The sequence below is a fragment of the Marmota monax genome, unplaced genomic scaffold (assembly GCF_021218885.2).
Source record: "Marmota monax isolate L192 unplaced genomic scaffold, Marmota_monax_Labrador192_F-V1.1 WCK01_AAM20220418_F8-fsc00314, whole genome shotgun sequence".
Taxonomy (NCBI): Eukaryota; Metazoa; Chordata; class Mammalia; order Rodentia; family Sciuridae; genus Marmota; species Marmota monax.
The window spans coordinates 618,223-639,645 of NW_026692675.1; the positions used below are offsets into that span (position 1 = coordinate 618,223).

The 21,423-nt window shown below is 33.5% G+C and overlaps 1 protein-coding gene across 3 annotated transcripts; it reads right to left on the reverse strand.

Moving 5' to 3' along the window:
• Positions 1 to 1,665: 1,665 nt before the first annotated feature.
• On the reverse strand, positions 1,666 to 21,385 carry LOC124093935 (killer cell lectin-like receptor 2). 3 transcript variants are annotated; one of them, XM_046446464.2, is made up of 8 exons: positions 18,540 to 21,385; positions 13,239 to 13,313; positions 10,699 to 10,813; positions 9,205 to 9,294; positions 8,069 to 8,293; positions 6,648 to 6,790; positions 5,042 to 5,148; positions 1,666 to 1,833 (listed from the first exon to the last, which is right to left on the reverse strand). In XM_046446464.2, exons 2-8 carry the CDS (start codon positions 13,251 to 13,253, stop codon positions 1,716 to 1,718), a joined length of 813 nt encoding a protein of 270 aa, XP_046302420.1. In that variant the 5' UTR covers positions 13,254 to 13,313; positions 18,540 to 21,385; the 3' UTR covers positions 1,666 to 1,715. The 3 variants fall into 3 exon arrangements, with proteins under 3 accessions (XP_046302420.1, XP_046302418.1, XP_046302416.1); XM_046446462.2 differs by having other exon boundaries at positions 10,699 to 10,870; XM_046446460.2 differs by lacking the exon at positions 18,540 to 21,385 and having other exon boundaries at positions 10,699 to 10,870; positions 13,239 to 14,019.
• Positions 21,386 to 21,423: the final 38 nt, after the last annotated feature.

Genomic DNA, 21,423 nt, shown 5'->3' on the forward strand with positions numbered 1-21,423 from the left:
CTCATTGTTATACAAAATTACATATATGAGGAAGTGAGGGGAAAGGGGAAAAAAATAAGAGAGAGAAATGAATTACAGTAGATGGGGTAGAGAGAGAAGATGGGAGGGGAGGGCAGAGAAGGGGAGGGGGGATAGTAGAGGATAGGAAGGGCAGCAGAATACAACAGACACTAGTATGGCAGTATATAAAAACATGGATGTGTAACCGATGTGATTCTGCAATCTATATACAGGGTAAAAATGGGAGTTCATAATTCACTTGAATCAAATGTATGAAATATGATATGTCAAGAGCTTTGTAATGTTTTGAACAACTAATAAAAAAAAGAAATTAGAAATGATTAAAAAAAAAAGAAAAACACATGTCCACACAGAGATTTGCACACAAATGTACATAGCATAGCAGCTTTATTCATAGAAGCCAAAAAGTGGAACTACATCAAATGTTTATCAATGAATGAATAAAAAAATGTGGTTTATCAGTACAATAGACAAACAAAAAGAATGAACTACTAATACATGAAAAAGTATAGATTGTTTCAAACACAGGCTGAGCAAAAAGTCAATTACAAAGAGTACATGAGTCATAAAATGCTGGAATGGCAAAATTAATGTACAGTAGAAGAAAGCATATCACCACTTGCATGGGGCCAGGTGGATGGTGACAGACAGAAACTTTTTATAGGTGATGGATATGTCCTACATCTTGGATGGATAGTGTATTAGAGGTACATATTTGTTAAAACCTATATTCTTCTTAACTTACAGTGGGTGCATTTTTTGATATGCACAGTACAAATAAAAAAAGTTGATTTTAAAATGTCAAGGTCAAGAAAAAAAAAAGACTAAAGAACAGTTCTAGACTAAGTACACTAAATGACAGCACAATTAAATACACTGCATGATCCTGAACATGGAGGAAAAAAACTTATAAATGACATTACTGGGACAACTGATAAAATATGAACATGGATTATAGATTAGATCATAGTACTGTATCAATACTAAATCTCCTGATTTTGATCATTGTAGTATTACTATATAAGACAAGTTTTTGTGCTTAAAAAATATTTGAACAAAAGAAGAAGATGGCATTTATTATCAAATGGATCAGCAAGGAGACAGACAGAAAGGTGGATGGGGGGTAGAATATAAACCATAAAGCAAAATATAAACAACTGCAACTGATAATCTGGGTGAATGTTATGTGGGAATTCCTTGAACTATCCTTGCAATTATTCAGTATGTTAAAAATTATATTTTATGACAAAATAAAAAATATTTTAAAGATGAGGTAAGCTTTAGATGTGAACAAAACACAACTATATTCTAGTTCTTAAATGTATCATAAAAGCCAGAAGACATTGAAATGATTGATCCTATTTATCAGGGTTCTTTAATTGGTTCTAAGGATGTCTCAGGAAAAAGAAAGGAAGAATAAATCCTCAGTGCCATTACAGAAAAGGGAAACTGCTCTCCACAGACAGGCTCTTCTTCCTCTCTTTTCTACAAAGAAACACGGCATCTGATTTCCTAGTCATGTAATGAAAAAAAACATTTTCTTCCTCTTGCAGCTCATCTCTCTCTGCTTCCATAGCAGAAGTCAAAAACATTTATTTGTAAGTAATCACAAATTATGACAGTAAACAAACAAAAACTACAATATTCCATGTTTAACTTTTATTCTCATCACACATTAAAGCAGATGAAATACTTTACAGTCTTTTTTCACAAATACAATTGTAGCTATTATTGCATTCAATAGCGACTTCTCTTGTTGCAGATAAAAAAACACAATGTCCTCTTGCAGGAGACATCATTATGGGAAGATGACTACAGAAGAGAAAAGAGGGGGGCAACTCTTTAATTCTGAAGTTTATAGAATCATGTCTCTTTATCACACTCATAATCCCCCATGTTATTTTACACTGGCAATTTTTGGATCATTAGACAACATTTAATTTACAATATTACCATGGGATTACAATATACCAAGCATGGTTTCTTTTTTTAGATTTTTTTTTATTTGTAGATGGACACAATACCTTTATTTCATTTGTTTTTTTTTTTTGTTGTTGTTGTTGTTGTTGTTTTGTTTTTTATGTGGTGCCGGGGATTGAACCCAGTGCCTCACACATGCTAGGCAAGCGCTCTACCACTGAGCCACAACCCCGGCACAAACATGCTTTCTTATGTCAATCTTTTCAATAAAGTGAAAGACTAAAAAGAATTTCTGTAACACATAACCAGGTCTCATATGTCTATATTTTAAAGGAAAATTAGAATATAGTTAGAGATAAGATTTCTTGATTGAAGTTTTTGTTTGTTTTGTTTCTTTTCCTCCTCCACCCCATATCTAGCAGTTATTGCTAAAACATGATAATTCATTAACTGTCCTGTCTATAGCAGGACATCAGTTTCAGCAAAATGGTGTACTAAGTACCAGAACTACCTTCCAGTGGAAAATAATTCTAAATGTTGAATAAAAAAAATTGAAAACTTTTTGCATAAATTCATGCACTGGTAAGAAGCAAATTTCTATAGAGGCTGAGGCTTAAGTAAAGGTGGAACTGAAAAGGATAAGTGAAGCACTGAGGAAAGATTGTCCCTTAATAGATACAGTAGGCTGAATGATAAATTCTACATCATGGGTATTCTAAATAATGAATGCCACACAAGCCACCGAGTGCTGAGAACTCAAAGGGATATATCTTCAGTAAAAGTCCCTAGGAACTATCTTGAACCTTAGATTTAAGCAGAAGGAAAAAAAAGAATAACCTCACCTAAGAATTCAAAATCACAAAGCATCCCTCATGTAATACATATTTGATACATTATTTAAAATATTCAAATCTGCTATAGGATAAGAAACAAATAAGAAAGATAAATGAAACCAAGTAACTTGTGAGACACAGGTAGAACACGTAAGATGTTTTGAAGAGATAGGTAAATTAGTAACCTATGAGAAATGTTAGGCATAGATACAGTAAGTAAATCATGTGTGATGAACATAAACAAAAAAGAAGACAAAGCAGACACTAACTATGCACAAAATATACATGAAGCATATCCTCAACATTCACAAGGTCATTCCATCTCCCATTGGTGACACCCATTCTAGCCCCTGCCCAATTAACACAAATTAAATTCATAAAACTGCTCATAAGGTTAATTGGAGAGGTGAAGTTGTAGCCAGGCTTATATGATACTGTGACTCCCCAGTAGAGAAAATATGTGTGCTGATCACAATAGTTTTTCTCTTTGTAGCCCTCATAACTCAAACCTCAAATCTGGCCCTATAACCCACACTATCATCAGGGAAGGATTCTGCTGCAGAGAGCATCAGGGCATAAAAAGATTGCTTGACGCAGGTTTCAGATGGCCCTCTCCCCATCTTGTGCCTTACTGTATCTATGACAGCCTACCTATATCTTTCCCTTTGCATTGTGCTACAGGTTCTAGGTGGATTTGATTTACCATCTGATCTGAGCATCTTAATTTGGCCTGTGAGTCTTTCTGTTTTATGACCTCCAAAGTAGTTTATCTAACAATGTCCTTGGAAAATACAAGTATGTCAAGGTGATTTCAGGTCATTTTTTGCAGGTTTACAACTCAGAGCTCCCAATACTTGCCCACCCCAAGTGAAAAGTAGACCAGATTCAGTGCTGCTAAACATCCAACTAAAGCAATTTTTTTCTTGGGGAAGCCACCATCTTCATCTCAGACCTCAAATGGTTTCCACTGCAGCTTAAAGAGGGAAAAAAAATTCCACAAAGAAAATTGTATCATGGCCAGACATGGTGGTGAATGCCTATAATCCCAGTGACTCAGGAAGCTGAGGCAGGAGGATCAAAAGCTCAAGGCCAACTTTAGCGACTTAGTGAGGCCCTAAGCAACTTCCTTGTCTCAAAATAAAAAATATAAAGGGTTGGGGATATGCCTCAATGGTAAAGTGCCTCTGGGTTCAATCCTAAGAAGAAGAAGAAGGAGAAGAAGGAGAAGAAAGAAGGAGAAGAAAGAAGGAGGAGGAGGAGGAGGAGGAGGAGAAGAAAGAAGAGGAGGAGGAGGAGGAGAAGAAGAAGAAGAAAGAAGAGGAGGAGGAGGAGGAGGAGGAGGAGGAGGAGGAAAGAAAATTACATCATGAAAAAAGCCAGCAGAAATAACAGAAAAATACTAGAATTATCAGATATCAAATGTGAAATATGTTTCACTGTTTTAAGAAATAAAAGGCAGCTTGAAAATATGAGTGTCTAGCAAGATTATTTGAAAACACAAAAGAGAATTCCTAGAAATAAAAATACAATACTTAATATTTCTAAATAATGAACAATTTTATGGCAGATTAGAACTAAATGTAAACCTAATTGTTTACATACTGCTGCAATTCAAAATGGAAGGTATGTATATGCATATGAATGATTGTATCTATATGCAAATTCTTATATTTATGTCAATAAATAACATAAACAAACATACTAATTATATAAAGAAGTTTCATATGAATGTTTGGGATATTCAGAATATTCATTATAGCTAAGTCAGATGGTACAATCACGTCACCTTAAAATTTATGATTCATGATTCATGATTTTGAACCAGGTGTAGTGGTGCACACCTATAATCTCTCAAGCACACTGTAATCCTAGCTTCTGAGAAGAGGATCACAAGTTCAAGGCAAACCTGGGCAACTTAGTAAGACCCTGTCTCAAAATAAATTTTGTGATGGAGGTCAGGGGTTAGGGATGGAATTCTGTGGTAGAGTGCCGCTATCAAAAAAGTTATGATTGCTTCATTTTCTGCATCTCATAACACATACTTCTGAGATCATACTACTATTATTATTAATAACTCTGTATGACACCTCTCTTCCTTTTTTAACTGTACTTTCTAAAACACTTTATAACCCATTCTTCTTATTTTCACCAGTGACTTCCATTTGAAAATGTGTTAAATTGTGTGAAATGAGAGAATATTCATTCCAGACATAATCCTTCCAACTCCCACACTAATGGTAGAGTTTGAATGTATTCCAGAAACTCACATTCCAGAAGATGTGTCACTGTCAACCCATTTCCATTTCCTTTCACATTCATCATATGATAATCCAATCCAGTAATTATTTTTACAAGCCTGTTGTTTAAGGAAGGCCTATACAGGAAACAAAAAACATTATGTCACAAAATTCTCATCTATTAGATAAACAAAGAGAATGACAGGTCATAAGGCCAGGTGTTCCTGTGACCAGTACTCTGCTAATTCTCCTCTACCTCTCTTTCTTCAATCCTTGCATTTTCATTTTCCAAAGTAATTTTCCACTAGTAGATTATTTATTTTAAAAGTATAACTTTTGTAAATTATTAAAAACATGCAAAATGTAAAAATCTATTTAGCAATAATAAATATTTAAATTGTTAAATCATTTTTGACACTTTACAAAACTATTCAAATTCCTACTCCAAAAGAATAATGAAGAATATGAAAAAAGGATCACCACACAACCTTAAGTAAAAGGAATCTTCAAAACAAATTTACTAAAGTAAAAAGTATTACGTGAAAAGGGTGCACATTACAGCTTCAGTATCCTAAGAGAAAGTCTTTCTGTAGTTCAGCACTGAAAGAAGTAAAAGGGAAAAATATTTGGAATAATCTACTATCTAAAATGAAATATATCAGAGTGATATAGCACTTAATGTTAGATTAAATGACTAAGTGGATTTTAAAATATACGTTTAACTATATTTTAACATATCAAACAAAATTATTTCATGACTTGATATCAGGAATTCTTTTATACTGAGATTTTAAATGATATACACCTTTATATATTCTTATATAAGAACATTAACCAAGTAAATATTGCCTATGTATGCAATGAAAATCATCATGAGACTAATTGGTAAAACTGTTATCACTTTTATGGTCCTTAAACTCATCTAAACTCATTTCCATTTTGGGGGGCTGGAGTTGTGGCTCAGCGGTAGAGTGCTTGCCTACCACATGAGAGGCACTGGGTTCAATCCTCAGCACCCATAAAAATAAATAAATAAAGATATTGTGTCCAACTAAACAATAAATATTTTTTAAAAATCATCTTGTTTTCAAGGCAGCCAGAGAGGTTAAGTCATTTACCTGAAGTCACTCAGCTAGTAAGTGGTAGAGATAAATTTGATTCCAGGCAGTTCTAAGTTTTTATTTATTAAACACTTTACCAACCAAGCTATATCCCCAGCCCAAAGTTGCCATTTTATAGGGATAAATAACTGTTGGTTCAGGCTGTAATTTATCAAAGGGTTAAATATTATTCAGGGAAGGGAATATTTTTCTGTTACTCTTACAGAATCCTTTGAAAGGAAAATGACTGCAAAGAACCAAACTGCATCCTTAATAATAATGGTTATCATAATAGATTATACAGATAGAATACTTACAGATTATACAGATAGATAGCAGGTTTATATACTTCTTAGCAGGTAGGAATCTCCCAGGAAACTTTCAATTATATAATTTTTGCCCTCATAACAGACAGAACACAAATAGGTGAAGGTCCTTCCTTCTGAACTCCTGCCTGTCCTCAGTATCTTAGATCCAAGGGTAAGTGACAGCATCCAAGAGAAAGAAAAAAAAAAGTGGATGTGAGTTCACAATACCTGTTCATCTTCATCATTTATCTTCAAAAGGGATAATCCATTGTCTTGGCAAGTTTTCTTACATCCCTCCCATTTTTCTTGTTTCTTGGTAAAATGATAACATTTTACTCCATAACAGGACCAGTGGCCTTCACAGATCAAACCTACAACACGTAATGTGAAACTTTAAATTTATTATCTGGTAGTCTGTCAACTACAGAAATACATTTATCAGTCCTCTATATCTAAATAATATCTCATTGCTATCAGTAATGACAATATGAGGATCACCAAAATTCTGGAGTACCAAGAGATATCCACACTCATGTCAATGCAGTACTATTCACAACAGCCGAGATGAAAACAACCTAAAATAATATGTTACATATGAAAAGATATTGTTCAACCTCTAAAAAGAAGTAAATTCTTTCTATGTGACAACATGACGATCCTTGAGGATGTTATGCTGAGTGAAATCAGCCAATCACAGAAGAAAAATAATATTTCATGATTCTACTTATACCATATATCTAACAGATAAGAATGCTGGATTCTGGAATGACATCTAAATATGAGAAACATTTTTTGTAACTTTTTCTTTTTCTCTTATTTATGTCATAATGTACGGAATTTGTAAATAGTATTCATCCTTTAATAAGAGATAGTAAATCCCACAATACCAAAGTGAGATTACACATGAAAAAGGTCTTTATAAACTCTAAATCCTAATATTTAGTACTTGTTGATTAATCAACTCAATTCAAGATAATCAGGTCATTATGCAAGGTAACAGTTTACTGCATGAAATTTAACATTTGTATCTCTTTGGTGTTTTGATGGCATTATCACAGAATTGCACAAACATCAACCATATGGAAAATCTTGCCGATATACTGCAAGTAATAAGTATTTACACTGGTCATAAATCTATCTTCCAAATATCTGAAGCCATAGCAGAATGAAAACACATATATACACAAAAATTATTTTTAAAATAGCATCCAAATAAATGTCCTTGAGCCCATTTTTGCCTAAATATACTTTTAATGACAGCCTCCATATCCAATGTTAGCAACAGAGTAGGAGTCTGATTTTCCTACAGGAACAAAGTGCTCTGAATTTTCAGGGTAACTGACATATTTTCACCTTCTGAAAGGAGTAGGAATGTAAGAACAGCAATTGAATTGGGGACACTATATAGGGTCTTAATAATCCAAGTATGGCTTCTGGGGGCCCCAACCCTATGCTTGAAATAAGCATACCCAAATACCTACATCATATCTAAGAGGGACAAATCAAATTTTTTTCCAGTAGGCCCAGAGATCACTAGTATATAATATAACCCAGTTTATTAGACTTCAAAGCTTCTGAAGGAAAAGAAATTGTGCAATTATTTAAAAATATTATTTAAATAATAATTTAAATAAAGATTTCCTCCATACCTTTATTTTGCAAAAATTCTGAATAGATCTCAATTTTCTTATGACATTTGTTCTCATGATTTGATTCCAAATGAAGGGTTTTATTTTTGAGACTATCATATTCTAAAGACTTATTTATCCAAACTTGTTCCTTTAAGTAGTAGTCATTTTTCATAATGTCGTACACTTTGCTGAAGTTTTTTAGAATTTCCTGCTGGTGATGTTTTTCTTGAACACACTGAAAAACTAAAATTAACAGCATAGATGTAATACAAAAAAGTATTCATAATGAATAAACATTGAAATTTAAGCCAAAAGAAAAAGCTTCATTTTGACAACTAACTCATATTAGTAATTTGACATTTAGAAAGTAACACCTCAGTGAACTGATCATAGAAATGGAATCATCAAATTTCTCAGTATTAGCAACTTTAATGTAAAATAAGAAATAAGCTATGTGAATAAAATTTTGATGATAACACCTTACCTTTCAGTTTAGTTCATTTTTAATAAATAAGTAGCAAAGTAAAAATCAATCAGTCAATATTTAATACATCTTTTGAGTATGAAAATCTGAACTAAGAAACATGAGGAGGTGGCATAACTATTACTGAAGCAGATGGAATGCCCATAGGACCAAGAAAATAATATTGGGATATGTAATTTTATCTAAGAATAATATATCAATGATTTTCTCTAAAGATAAGACAGAATTTTTTTTAAAAAAGATAAAGTTTAAATTCAAGATCATTTAACATCTACATACAGATTTTTTAATAAGCTATTTCCTAGTTATATTATTAGAAGAAAAGCTATAATTTCTTTTGAACAGTTACTTCTCAAAAATGTTTACCTCAGGTTCATGATAACCTGAATACCATGGCAGAATTTCACTCAATCCTCTACCAGAAGAAATATGACCATGTATCAGATTAAGTGTATAGCTCACCACAGCCTCAGAGTCCATGGAATAGGTAAGTAATATTAAAATGACACTGCAATATGTCCAGGAAAAAAAGCCTCACTCAAAGTTCAGAGCCACCTAAGTCTTTCCCTGACTACAGACAGGAACTAATGGATGAAGCATGTTAAAGTCTGTACAATTAGTGTCTAAAGCTCAGTACTCAGATTAAGAAAAATGGATTTCAGTTACTCACTCTTGATCACCAACACTATGACTGTCGTCAACAAAAGTAAACAGAAAATTCCAAGAGTCACTGCAATAAAGTTCCAGGGCACAGAAAACTCTTTAAATGAAAAAAGAAGAAAATAAGCAACACAGAAAAAGCTATGGCCCACCACTACTAACCTTAATGTGGGAGACCATATGAAAAAAGGAACTAAAAATTTTTTCAAAAACATATTATACAAGTTGATTTAAAGTTGATTAATTTGTAATCTAGGAGTTACAATTTTCAAGTTTTAGGTTTCTAGTTGACATGCCAATTGTATAAATCCTGCATGTAGGAACAGTTCTATAGGATTTCAAAAGCACATCCCTTACAAAAACACCAAAGGCAATAGACACAATTCATATAGAAGACCCCAAGTTGATGTGTACTCCCAGTCCTTGTGATCGTAAACAATCATGTAGAGGAGAGAAAGATAAGTCAGTAGTTTTTTTTAATTTTTTTTTAATATTTATTTTTTAGTTTTCGGGGGACACAACATCTTTGTTTGTTTGTATGTGGTGCTGAGGATCGAACCCGGGCCGCATGCATACCAGGCGAGCACGCTACCGCTTGAGCCACATCCCCAGCCCCAAGTCAGTAGTTTTGATAAATTAATAGCCAAAAGTGAATACTCTGAAGCTCAAATGGGATAGAGGGCCATACTTAAAGGAATTTCTAGAAATCAACTTTCTGTTTTCTTTCATCAATTATCTTTTTCTCTAGGCAATACTATATTTACTCTTATGCTTTTGAAGTCCTTGGTATCTGAAGCCTGTATCTCTGATAATCACTAAATCAAAGAAGTAAGTTTTCAACTTAGAGTTTAATTTTGACAATATTTGAAAGGAGAATAGAAATAGAGAATCGAAAAATTAGAACTCCTCCCTGATTTGAAAATTTTTGCTGCTTCATTACCATTAAAGTTTGGTAAGTATTTAAGATACTTAAAATATCTTTTGTCTGAGTGAAAATATCACTCTTAACATAAACTTTTCATTTCTTTTTTTTTAAAGAGAGAGAGAGAGAATTTTTAATATTTATTTTTTTAGTTTTTGGCGGACACAACACCTTTGTTTGTATGTGATGCTGAGGATGGAACCCGAGCCGCATGCATGCCAGGCGAGTGCGCTACCGCTTGAGCCACATCCCCAGCCCAACTTTTCATTTCTCTAAGAATTTTATTTCTCTAGAAAATTCAATGTTTCTTCAGACTTCAGTATGTCCTTTACTTTTAAAGCCCTCATAAATTTTTTTGGTCCAATTTGAATCAAAACATCCTATTAGTTTCTCAAATTCAAAAATATTTACTCATTTTCCCATTGTCACAAAATTTTTTAAAGACTTCATTCTACAACTCTACCCTATTTATGGTTCATATTACCAGCTGACAACCAGAAGTGCAAACAGAATTTTTATTCAAATTGCAAAATTTGGGCAATTCACAATAAACATATTAATTTAGATGCTTAAAATATATACCTTTGTCAACAGCTTTTCTAGGACTCTGAGTAGAATCACTCCTTGATCTACTCGGTGATTCTGAAGGAGACTGAAGAAATCTCAGGGTTGAATAAGTCACCTCCTGATTGCTCATCTTTAGAATTAGAAGAGAAGTATGTTTCACATTAAAAACCTTGCCATGTGATGACTTCTATATAAAGAAGAAATGAAAATGTGAGCCTATATAAACAAACCAGGATTTGATGCTGAGAGGTATGTGTACATGTATCTGTGGGTGTGTGTTTATTAACTTCTTTAAGTGCATAAAGCTTGTAGACTGAACCTTATTTATGAAAGAAATGAAACGTCTTTCAAATTTCTGATTAAAGATACTTTACAGAAGAAGAAATACAATAGATCAACAAACATATGAAAAATTGTTCAATATCTCTGGCAATTAGAGAAATGCAAATCAAAACTACTCTCAGATTTTATCTCATTCCTGTCAGAATGGCAATTATCAAAAATACAAGCAATAATAAGTGTTGGCAAGGATGTGGGGGAAAAGGTACACTCATACATTGTTGGTGGGACTGCAAATTAATGCAATCACTATGGAAAGCAGTATGAAGATTTCTCAGAAAACTTGGAATGGATCCACCATTTGACCCAGCTATCCCACTCTTCCCGTTTATACCCAAAGGACTTAAAATCAGCATACCACAGTGACGCAGCCACATTTACAGCAGCTCAATTCACAATAGCTAAACTACGGAACAAACCTAGATGTCCTTCAACAGATGAATGGATAAAGAAAATGTGTTACATATACACAATGGAATATTAGTTAAAGAGGAATGAAATTATGGCATTTGCAGGTAAATGGATGGAACTACAGAATATCATGCTAAGTGAAATAAGCCAATACCAAAAAAACAAAAGCCGAATGTTTTCTCTGATAAGTGGATGTTGATCCATAGTGGGGTGGGGGGATAGGGAAGAATGAAGGAAGAAATGTGTAGAAGAAAGTGAGGGGAGGGGTGAGGTGGTGGGGATGGAAAGGACAGTAGAAAGAGACATTATTACCCTATTACATAAGTATATAGGGTATATATGTCCTATATACCCTATATACATAGTGTAATAATCTATGTATGATTACATTACTGGAGTGACTCTGAACCATGTACAGCCAGAAGAATGAGAAGTTGTGCTCCATTGGTGTACTATGTGTCAAAATGCATTCTACTGTAAAATAAATAAATTTAAAATAAAAATTCTGTTTAAGTCATTTATGCACCTAGTTAATCACTGTCAGGGTTATTAAAAATATAAAGAGAAAAATCCATGAATAGATTATGCTCCTATTGGCCCAGCCAATTTTGCTTAAAATGTTCAATATACATATGCAAATGTTAGGCCAAATTGTTTCTACCTCAAACCACCAAAACACTTATAAATTGTCAATTCAAATAAAACTGTCAATTCAAAGTATTCTGAAAGCACTTTTAAACTGTCAATTCAAAGCATTCTGAAAAAATACTTTTGCTTTTTAAAAACTTTTCCATGTTCTTGTAAGAAGACAAGAATGGTAAGAATATACCTTGTATACAATCAGAAATATGAAAATTTGTCCTCTATGTGTAATATGAAATGTAATATATTTTGCAGCCATATATAACAAATTAGAATAAAAATAAAATTTATCTAGCTTTACGACCTGCTTAATATACATAAAAAAACTTACACATGATCTGGCATACATATAAAAAATACTTATATTGCATGACTATACCAGTGTTTCTCCACGTATATTGCAGACACTATCAGCAAAATAATTATTCAAGGATTAATATTGCAAACTGTTTTAGATTCCAGGGCCCTGTACAAAATGTAATAAATAAAAATCTCTTGGGTTGAAGCCCAAACACCTGCATTTTCAATCCCAAATAATTTCATGTACATGAAGATTTTCTGAATAATTTTCTAGTGTGTGACGATGACAGAAAAGTCTATGTAAAAATAAAATTTGTCAATAGGCATTCATTAGTTAACATAAGTAAAAGATTCAATCTAGTAATGGATATCAATATAGAAATAAGTAGTAAATATTTAAAATTTACTTTGCATCTTAATCAGTTCAATAAGATTACATCCAAGAAATAGCAAATACAAAAAATTGCACATGTAACTGTATTCTTTTCTAAATTTTTTAATGTACAAATTTTTCTAAATTGAATTATTCATGTTTCTTCTAGTTTCCTAAGAAAAAGATCTTTCTTTAAATTCTTCAAGATGGATAATATTTAAATCATTAGACCCAAATTAAAATAAAAAAACTTCCCAAATCCCTCTTCCTTTATTTTGATAGCAAAGAGCAAAACTCATAGCATATTGAGAAAGAGAAAATGGTAAACTTCAGTTTTCATATCTTTCAGAGTTAATGCAATTCTAATGCAATCAACAAATACTTGCCTACCAATCTCAATCTCATGTCCAGCCATTTGTAATTAAATACCGTATCTCTAGAATAAGTGGGATAAAGTACAAAGCTCTGAGGAAATAAAGGCAGATGTTACCTGTATTTGTGCCATGCAGTGATGCAGCTGGAGGCAACTGAACCAAAAATGAGGAATAGGTAGGCCTTTTCAGTCCTGGATCCCTCAGAGACAGTAAGACAAAAAGCAGAAATGAATTACTTCTAAATGACACTCCAACTCAAAAAGTTTCACCCCTCCTCTTGACCAAAGTGATAAAAGGAAATCATATGGTAAAAGCTGATGTTAACGGAAAAGAAAGATGGTCGTGAGTTATATATTCCTCCACTTGAATTAACCAACAACTTGGTTGTCTGCAAAATATGCAAAACATTCAAAATCAGTATTTGGGGACTGAAAAGACAGAGGAATACATCTTTGGGGAAAACAAGAAAATATATTTTAAAAAATCCAACTACTAGTAAAAAGATATGACTTAAAAATCTACATATAAATATATACATATTTGTGATAAATGTTATATCTAAATTCTTTAGCTCTTAATTTAAACATTAGTCTTTCTGTTAAAAACTTTCTCTTGTTATTATTTTTCTTACTACTTGGGAAGTTTTTTTCTTTTTTCATTTATATTTATTGTAGATAAACACATTTTAGAAATTACTTCAAAACATCTACATTCCCATCATAAAAAATTTTGGTGTGTATTCTTATAACTTTTATCCATGTTATATTCACTATTAAATTTGATATCTTTCCACACACAGCATTTTTTATCAGTTTCTAATAAACAATAAGTATTTCCTCATTTAGAAATATTTATCTAAAACATGATTTTTAAAACCATATATAATTATTATCAACATGGATATAAAAATTATTTCAGTAATACATTACTATTGGATATTTAGGTTACCTCCAATTTTTTTTTGTTTGTTTGTTTTGGGTTTTGTTTTTTGTTGTTTTTTTTTTTTTGCTGGTATCAAAAAAAATATTTTGAGGTCAAAGAGTATTACTATAATTTATATATATATATATATATATATATAACACACATACACATATATATATATAATACCATATTATCATGAATCTTATTCTTACTTGAAAAAATTTATCTCTACAAATTTTCAGCAACGCCTCCCATTTTCACATATGCAGAACACTTAAAAACAATCCATTAAGGCTGGCAATGTAGCTGTCATAGAGCACTTGCCTAACAACCATAGAGCCCTAAGTTCAATCCCCAGAAACTTGAAAAGAGAACCAAAAACAAAAAAAGGAGAGAGAAAAGAAATTCATTTCTATAACTATTATTAAGAGCCAGATGAAGTTCATTTCCATTTGATCCAGCTTTTAAAATCTTCTGACTTTGGTTCTATGAAACCAATTTAAATTGTTTTTCACTGTCACTCAGCTTTGCTTCTGACACCTCCATTTCCCCTTCTCCTTTCTCCTTGTATGTGTGTTTACCTAAACTATATGCCATAAACCTAAAAAAATAAAAAAAATTAAAAAAAAATAAATAAATTGTTTTTCAAATCAAATGATGGTTGCTAATAGAGTGTGGGGATGTGGAGTGAGGGAGAGAATAGAAGGCAAAATGGATTATGCGGAGACAAACCCCATCCATACTTTGTTTAGTTCTAACCAAATCCCTTGCTTATTCTTTTCTTCCTTCACCAACCACTAGTCAGCACTGAACCATTATTCTTCAGAGGGTCTCCATATTCTTCACTTTGGTCATTCCTCCCACCTTTCCTCCAAACTACTTCAGACAGTATACTACGTGTTCTAACCCCTTGGATATAGTCTAAGTTGTGCTACCTGTCTTTTGTGTGTGTATGTTTTTTTGTTTGTTTGTTTCCACCTGCCCTACTTGTGTCCCGAGACAATCCTTGGTCTCTGAATTACTACTGAAGTCTGCCACTTGTCATCATGCCCCAGAAGTCAGATAAAATATCTACCAGAGACTCATTTAATTCAACAATGTAAGCAGTTTTAAGGTAAACCAGAAAATTGCTGCTTGGCATTTTCTTCTCCCTCGCTAATCCTTGGTTTTCTCAACCAGATAAAGAAGATCCCTAGCCTTCTATCTCGAAGTCAAAAAAGTAAAGAAGGAAAACTCTGCTGAGAAAAGGTAGAGAGTGAGGGTAAAGGAAGTTATAGTGGTAACTGAGAAAGTGGCAGAGACACTGTGCATAGCCATATTGAAACCTCCCAACACTGACAATTGTATATTATTATCCCCGCTTTACAAATAAACTATTATTAAAAGGTTACTTGACCTAAGAACACACTATTGCCAATTCTTTTTTTTATAAAGACATTGACTTTTTTTTTAAGGGGAGAGAGAGAGAGAGAGAGAGAGAATTTTTTAATATTTATTTTTCAGTTTTCGGTGGACACAACATCTTTATTTTATGTGGTGCTGAGAATTGAACCCAGTGCCCCATGCATGCCAGGCGAGCACGTTACTGCTTGAGACACATCCCCAGCCCAATTGTCAATTCTTGACCTATGTTTAAAATAAGTCTTGACAATATAGGACATGGATAGACTATGAATTCAGAATGGACTGCAACAAAGCATGAATTTAGGAATCAGGAAAATGTGTTTGAATACCAGTTCTAGCTCTCTTGTGTTCTCTAGTTCTCTTAGTTCAAGTCTCTTAGCTCTCTAGGCCTCAGATTCAACACAGTAAAATGGTAGTAATATTTGCCCTCCAAGGTTGCTGTCAGAACTAAGGCATATAAGTGCTTGACTATAACCTAGTATATATAGAGGAGGTGCTCACTGAATTCTAAATATTATTATTACTTGGATTCCAAGATTCAAATTCTTCCTAGTCATAAAAATTTGAATAAATCACTGAATCTTCAAAACTCAGTTTGTTCATGTTTTATATGAGTTTTGCCATTTCATAGCCTTGGAAGAATAAAATGAAATTAGTACTGCAGATGGGATTTCTTGGACTTCAAAAAAAGATGGGATTTTTTGTTTGGTTTGTTGGTTTCCTCTCCTAATTTCTATAAAGTGGAAATACCAGCACTGCAACCCAGAAATGCTAATAGACTGTTGTGGTTCGAATATGGTTTGTCCCCACGAAAACTCATATTGAAACTTGGACCCCAGTACACTAGTATTGGGATGAAGAAAGCAGTGGGAGGCTTTTGGGTTATGGGATGGAGCCTCATGAATAATTCATGCCTCTCTGGCAAGACTAGTTACTGTCACAGCAGGTTGTTTGAAAACAAGTTCACTCCTGGTGTTCTGTCTTCCATGCACTCCAATTGTCCTCACTTTCTGCCATGAGTTGAAACATCATGAGGCCCTTACCAGATGAGACCACCTGATCTTAAATTTCCCGGCCTCCAAAACCGTGAGCCAGAATAAAATTCTTACCCACTCTCAGGTGTTCTGCTATAGTAACATAAAATAAACCAATGCACACTCTTTATCCAACCACATCAAACTTGGAATGCAAGTATTTGGAAGAACAAGGTAAGGACAGCACATAATTTAGGAACTGTAAAACATACAGCAGTATGTCACTACTGCTTTAGAAAAACCATTCTATGGCTTCAGATCAAGAAATTTATATTATATTGCCCCATAAAGATATTGGCGACATTAAGGTTTTTTGCCCATTTTAATTTACATCCACATAGCCAGTGATGGGTGGAGAGTCCTCAGGATGGAGGCTAAAGAAGTCAGAGCACTTTTTCTTATACTTCTTACATATTGCCTCTTCTAATATTAAGTCCACAAAGGTGAGTACCATATCTGTCTTATTCACTATTGTAACAGCAGCACAAATAAGAGGCATGATGCCTACCAGTGTGCTTGATCAGCAAAAAGATAAATGTTGAGTAAATGACCATAAAATCTAGATTTTTTTCAGTTTTAGAACAGAATGATACAAGTGATTAGAAAGCTACATTGTGTAACTGCTCCTCTAAACTTTTTCTTACTAAGCTCTAAATTTCTGAAAAAGGCAATTTTTTTTTTTAATGAGAAGACAATTAACTTTAGAAGTAACTTCAGAGAGAACTGATTAAAATTCCTAACATGAGTCTTTGATCAAAGCAGCACAAAACTGGAAGTACTAAACTGTATTATAACAAAATTAATAAAACAAAGATGAAAAATTGGCTCTAGAACTTTGTCTTTTAAATTCACTTTTGCATAAAACATATACATATAAACATAAATATGTATTCATTTATTTTCTGGCTGCTTTGCTGCAAAAGCTTTTGTTTTTGTTTTTGTTTTTGTTTTAATTTAGGAAAACACATATTTTACTCATTCCTTTCTGGTGATACAGTTAGCTAGAAGCTTTGCACACAGCTTGTGATCACACCTTCAGACCTTCCGGTCACACCCTCAAACCTCAATGGTTTTTATCATTTCACAGCTCTATGTAGTTCTTCCTGTCCCAGGCTGAGGTGAAAGATGTCTACCAGCTCACAGGGAATGATGATCTGAACTACCTTATTTTTTAGAGGAATAACCACTCCTGACCAAGCTTCCCATTTTGTATACTCATCCTCATGACTAATATTTATACCACTGAAAAATACTAAGTTTCTGAGCTCTTAGAGTAAAAGAACAAGGGCCTCTATTTTGAGATTTCCTGTTACTCTAACCACCTGTCCTTTTTCTATTAAAAAAAAAAATATATTTCACTGTTCTAGATTTAAATACTCCATATTATCCTAACAGGACCACGGGACCTCAATCAGTAAAAGTAACCAAATAAAGACACCTTCAGAACTAAGGAATAATAATAAAAGAATGGCAAATAAGGATTTCAGATAGCTACTTGGGCCCTGTGCCACTAATGAATAAAGTCAGTGCACAGACTGACAGAGAAAATAGTTAAGTACCAATCCATAATTAAGATTTTTGATTATTAAATCAGTGTTCAGTAAACTATATCACACAATTCAGAGAAATGAGACAAGGCAGATATTAAAGACACTGAGCAGTTCTTCAACTTTACTGTTCTTCACTTGGGGAGTTTTCCAAGGCAAACTCTGAGCTCACCTTCAAATCCTTTTACTTTTGGCATTTTACTATTTGGGGGGATTCTTTTATTCTAGCTCTTTATTCATTAAAGCTAGGAATCCAATTATTAAATAATCATTAGGTATCAGTGGTTGGATTTACAACACACACACCACGTTCACAAGTCTCACCCATTTTAAACCAAGATAAGGTAGTCAAACAATAGGATATCTAAAATGATCTCAGCTAACATTTGTATTCATATTAAAAATGTCCACCTGAATAAACCTAGTTTGATCTGTTAGCCAGCTTTGCATAGCTGTGAGCAAAATACCTGACAAGAACAACTTAGGACTTAAGATTATTTCAGCTCACCATTTCAGAGATCTGAGTCCACAGTCAACTCCATTGCTCTGAGCCCTACGTGAGGCAGAACATCATGATGGAAGGGCATGGCAAAGAAAAGTTGCTCAGCTGTGACAGCCAGGAAGCAGAGAAATCAAGAGGAAGAGGCCAGCTACAGAGATGACAAACCTTTCCAGGGCATGCCCCCAGTGACTTCCTTCCTCCATAAAGGTCTTACCTACCAGTAGTCCATGGATTAATCCACTGATGAGGTCAGAGCCCTCATGATCCAATCATTTTCCTAAAACCATACCTCTGAACATTGCTGCATTGGGGACTATGCAGATTGTGACATGAGACTTTGAAGGGACATTCCAGATTTAAACCCTAACATTATTCATAAAATGCCTGTCTTGCACTCTGTTAGAAGCAGAGGCATAGAACGTGGAAAGGCAATAAATAAATACGAGCATAATAAAGTGTGGCAGATCATAAATATTCCCATATTCTCTTGTTTTGTATATGCTGCTTTGGTTGAGCAAAGTTAAAGAGCTCTACTCAAGACTATACATGAGAAATTAGAATCACAGTTACACCACATCCAAAAGACACATCCTTATCTTATGTTCAAATTTGAGATTCTGTGGTATTGAGTATGTACATATGCAAAGATTTGTGGTAATGAAAAAGGTTTCCACAGCAACAAAAATGAATATCACCTGCCTTAAGAGTAAATTACAAAGGCAAATAATCTGAAGGCAATAAGACTACCAGGTGCTGGCTACTCTAAGACCTTGAATGCCAAACCATCAATTGGGAAAAAGTTTGATAATTTTGAGAAGTATCTGTATTAAGGGAGGAGGTAAGGGGGAACATGTGTTGGCTGACCTAAGTGCAGAATGTAAATCTAATTTCAAATAAAACTAGTGATATACAAAATTTAACTTTTAAATGAGCATTGTCTTATCAGCAACTTACAATCAAGTAAAAGCCAGTTCAAACACACAAGGTATAAGAAAACCATAGATAAAAATACAAGCTATTAATCCTAGTCACCTATTTTCTGATTTTGATCTGAGTATGAGAAATCTTCATGGAGAGTGGGGATAGAGCAAAATAAGTAAATAAATACTAGAGAGAAGTTAGAGAATGGTTCAGAGTTCATATGTTAACTTTTTAATCTAAGGAATATTTCTCCCTAACCATGCTCAATCTTGAGTGGATTGGCTTATTCAACAAAAGCCTCAGACTGCCAATTTGAGAAATAACCAATAACTGTGAGTACCCTAGAAGTTCAGAGCATTTGTTCCTTTCTCCTTGTGTGGACATGTAAGTGAAAGAGAGTTATAACATGTTCTACACTGTACATTCATTAAGGCCTACAATTTGAACAGGAATATTTATTTCCATACAGTAAAACTGAAGATGATGAGTCTTATCTTGCACAATGTAGATAAACTGGCTTTCCACAACAAATCTGAAGAGCCATGCATTTTACTTTATTTGTAGAATATATTTTGACATATTAGACATGGAGTATCACTTCCCATTCTTGTGATTGTACATGATGTAGAGTTACAACATAGGAAAGTTATGTCCAATTCATTCAAGCCATGCAATTTTGAGCAATGAAATCAACTGGTGCGCCACTGCCAAAAGTGTAGCCACTAAACATGTGTTTACTTACTACTTCATCAAAATTAAACACATACCCCACACACAAACACACACACAGACCCAGCCACTTGATACCACAATTATAAAATTTATAAAACACCAGATTATAAAATCTATAAGATTTATTATAATCTAGAATGACATGTCAGTGTTTACAACATTCTAACTATTTTGTATATTTGAAATTTATTATAATAAAATGTAAAAACAAATTCATTAAATCACTCTATAAATTTAGTTATACTAGGCACATCTCAAGTAATCAGTAGCCACATGTGGCCAGTGGCTACCGTATGGATTGCACATAAACAGAACATTCCCATTACTGCAAAGTTTCTTAGAATTGCTGTGCTCCAAGCAAGTTAGAAGCCTGGCAAGCCTTCAGAAGCTCTGCCACTATAAAGTCAATATTACCAGTCCCTGGAGCAAGTGAATAAAAACAACTATCTTGACAGCACAAATTTTAGATTGGGGTTCAGAGGGAGGAGGAACAGAACACCAGAGACCCAGTTACTAAAGGAAATAATGAAAGATGAAGTCTAACAGAAAGAGGTTGAAGGGAAGTGGGAAGCATGATTGGAACCTGTGTTCATTAGGAGTTAAATAAGTATATATAGATAAACACAAATTTAATACAATTTGTAAGGCAAAAAATTCATTTAGTTCTTAGACACAAACATATAAATAAGAAATAAGGGCATACTCATATGCAGGTGCTAACACACAATGAGGCAAGGAAGGGAAGAATAGAAGTTCACTGGGTTAGACGAAGGGGGATGAAGTGACAGGAGTGGGGATGGAAATAGAAAAGACAGTAGAATGAATTGGACATAACTTTCCGATATTCACATATGAATACACGACCAGTGTAAATTCACATCATGTATAACCACAAGAATGGGAACTTATGCCCCATGTGTGATATGTCAAAATATACTCTACTGTCATGTATATTTAAAAGGAACAAATTTGAAAAATGAGAAAAACAAATAAGGACATAATCAAAGATGAGTCTGACTACACTTTTTTTTTAACTTTAGAAAATCATTGTTTACACCAAAAAGGTTTAAATGTGAATTATCTTAAGGGATTTGTGATGAATGTATAAAATCCAGAAATTTCTGTAAAAAGTTCTATAAGCACCAAAAAATTAAATCCCACCAGGTATGGAAGAAATAAGAGATCTATAATTGCCTTTAATAGATGGAAATTTGGCCACATATTTCTACCCTAAGAA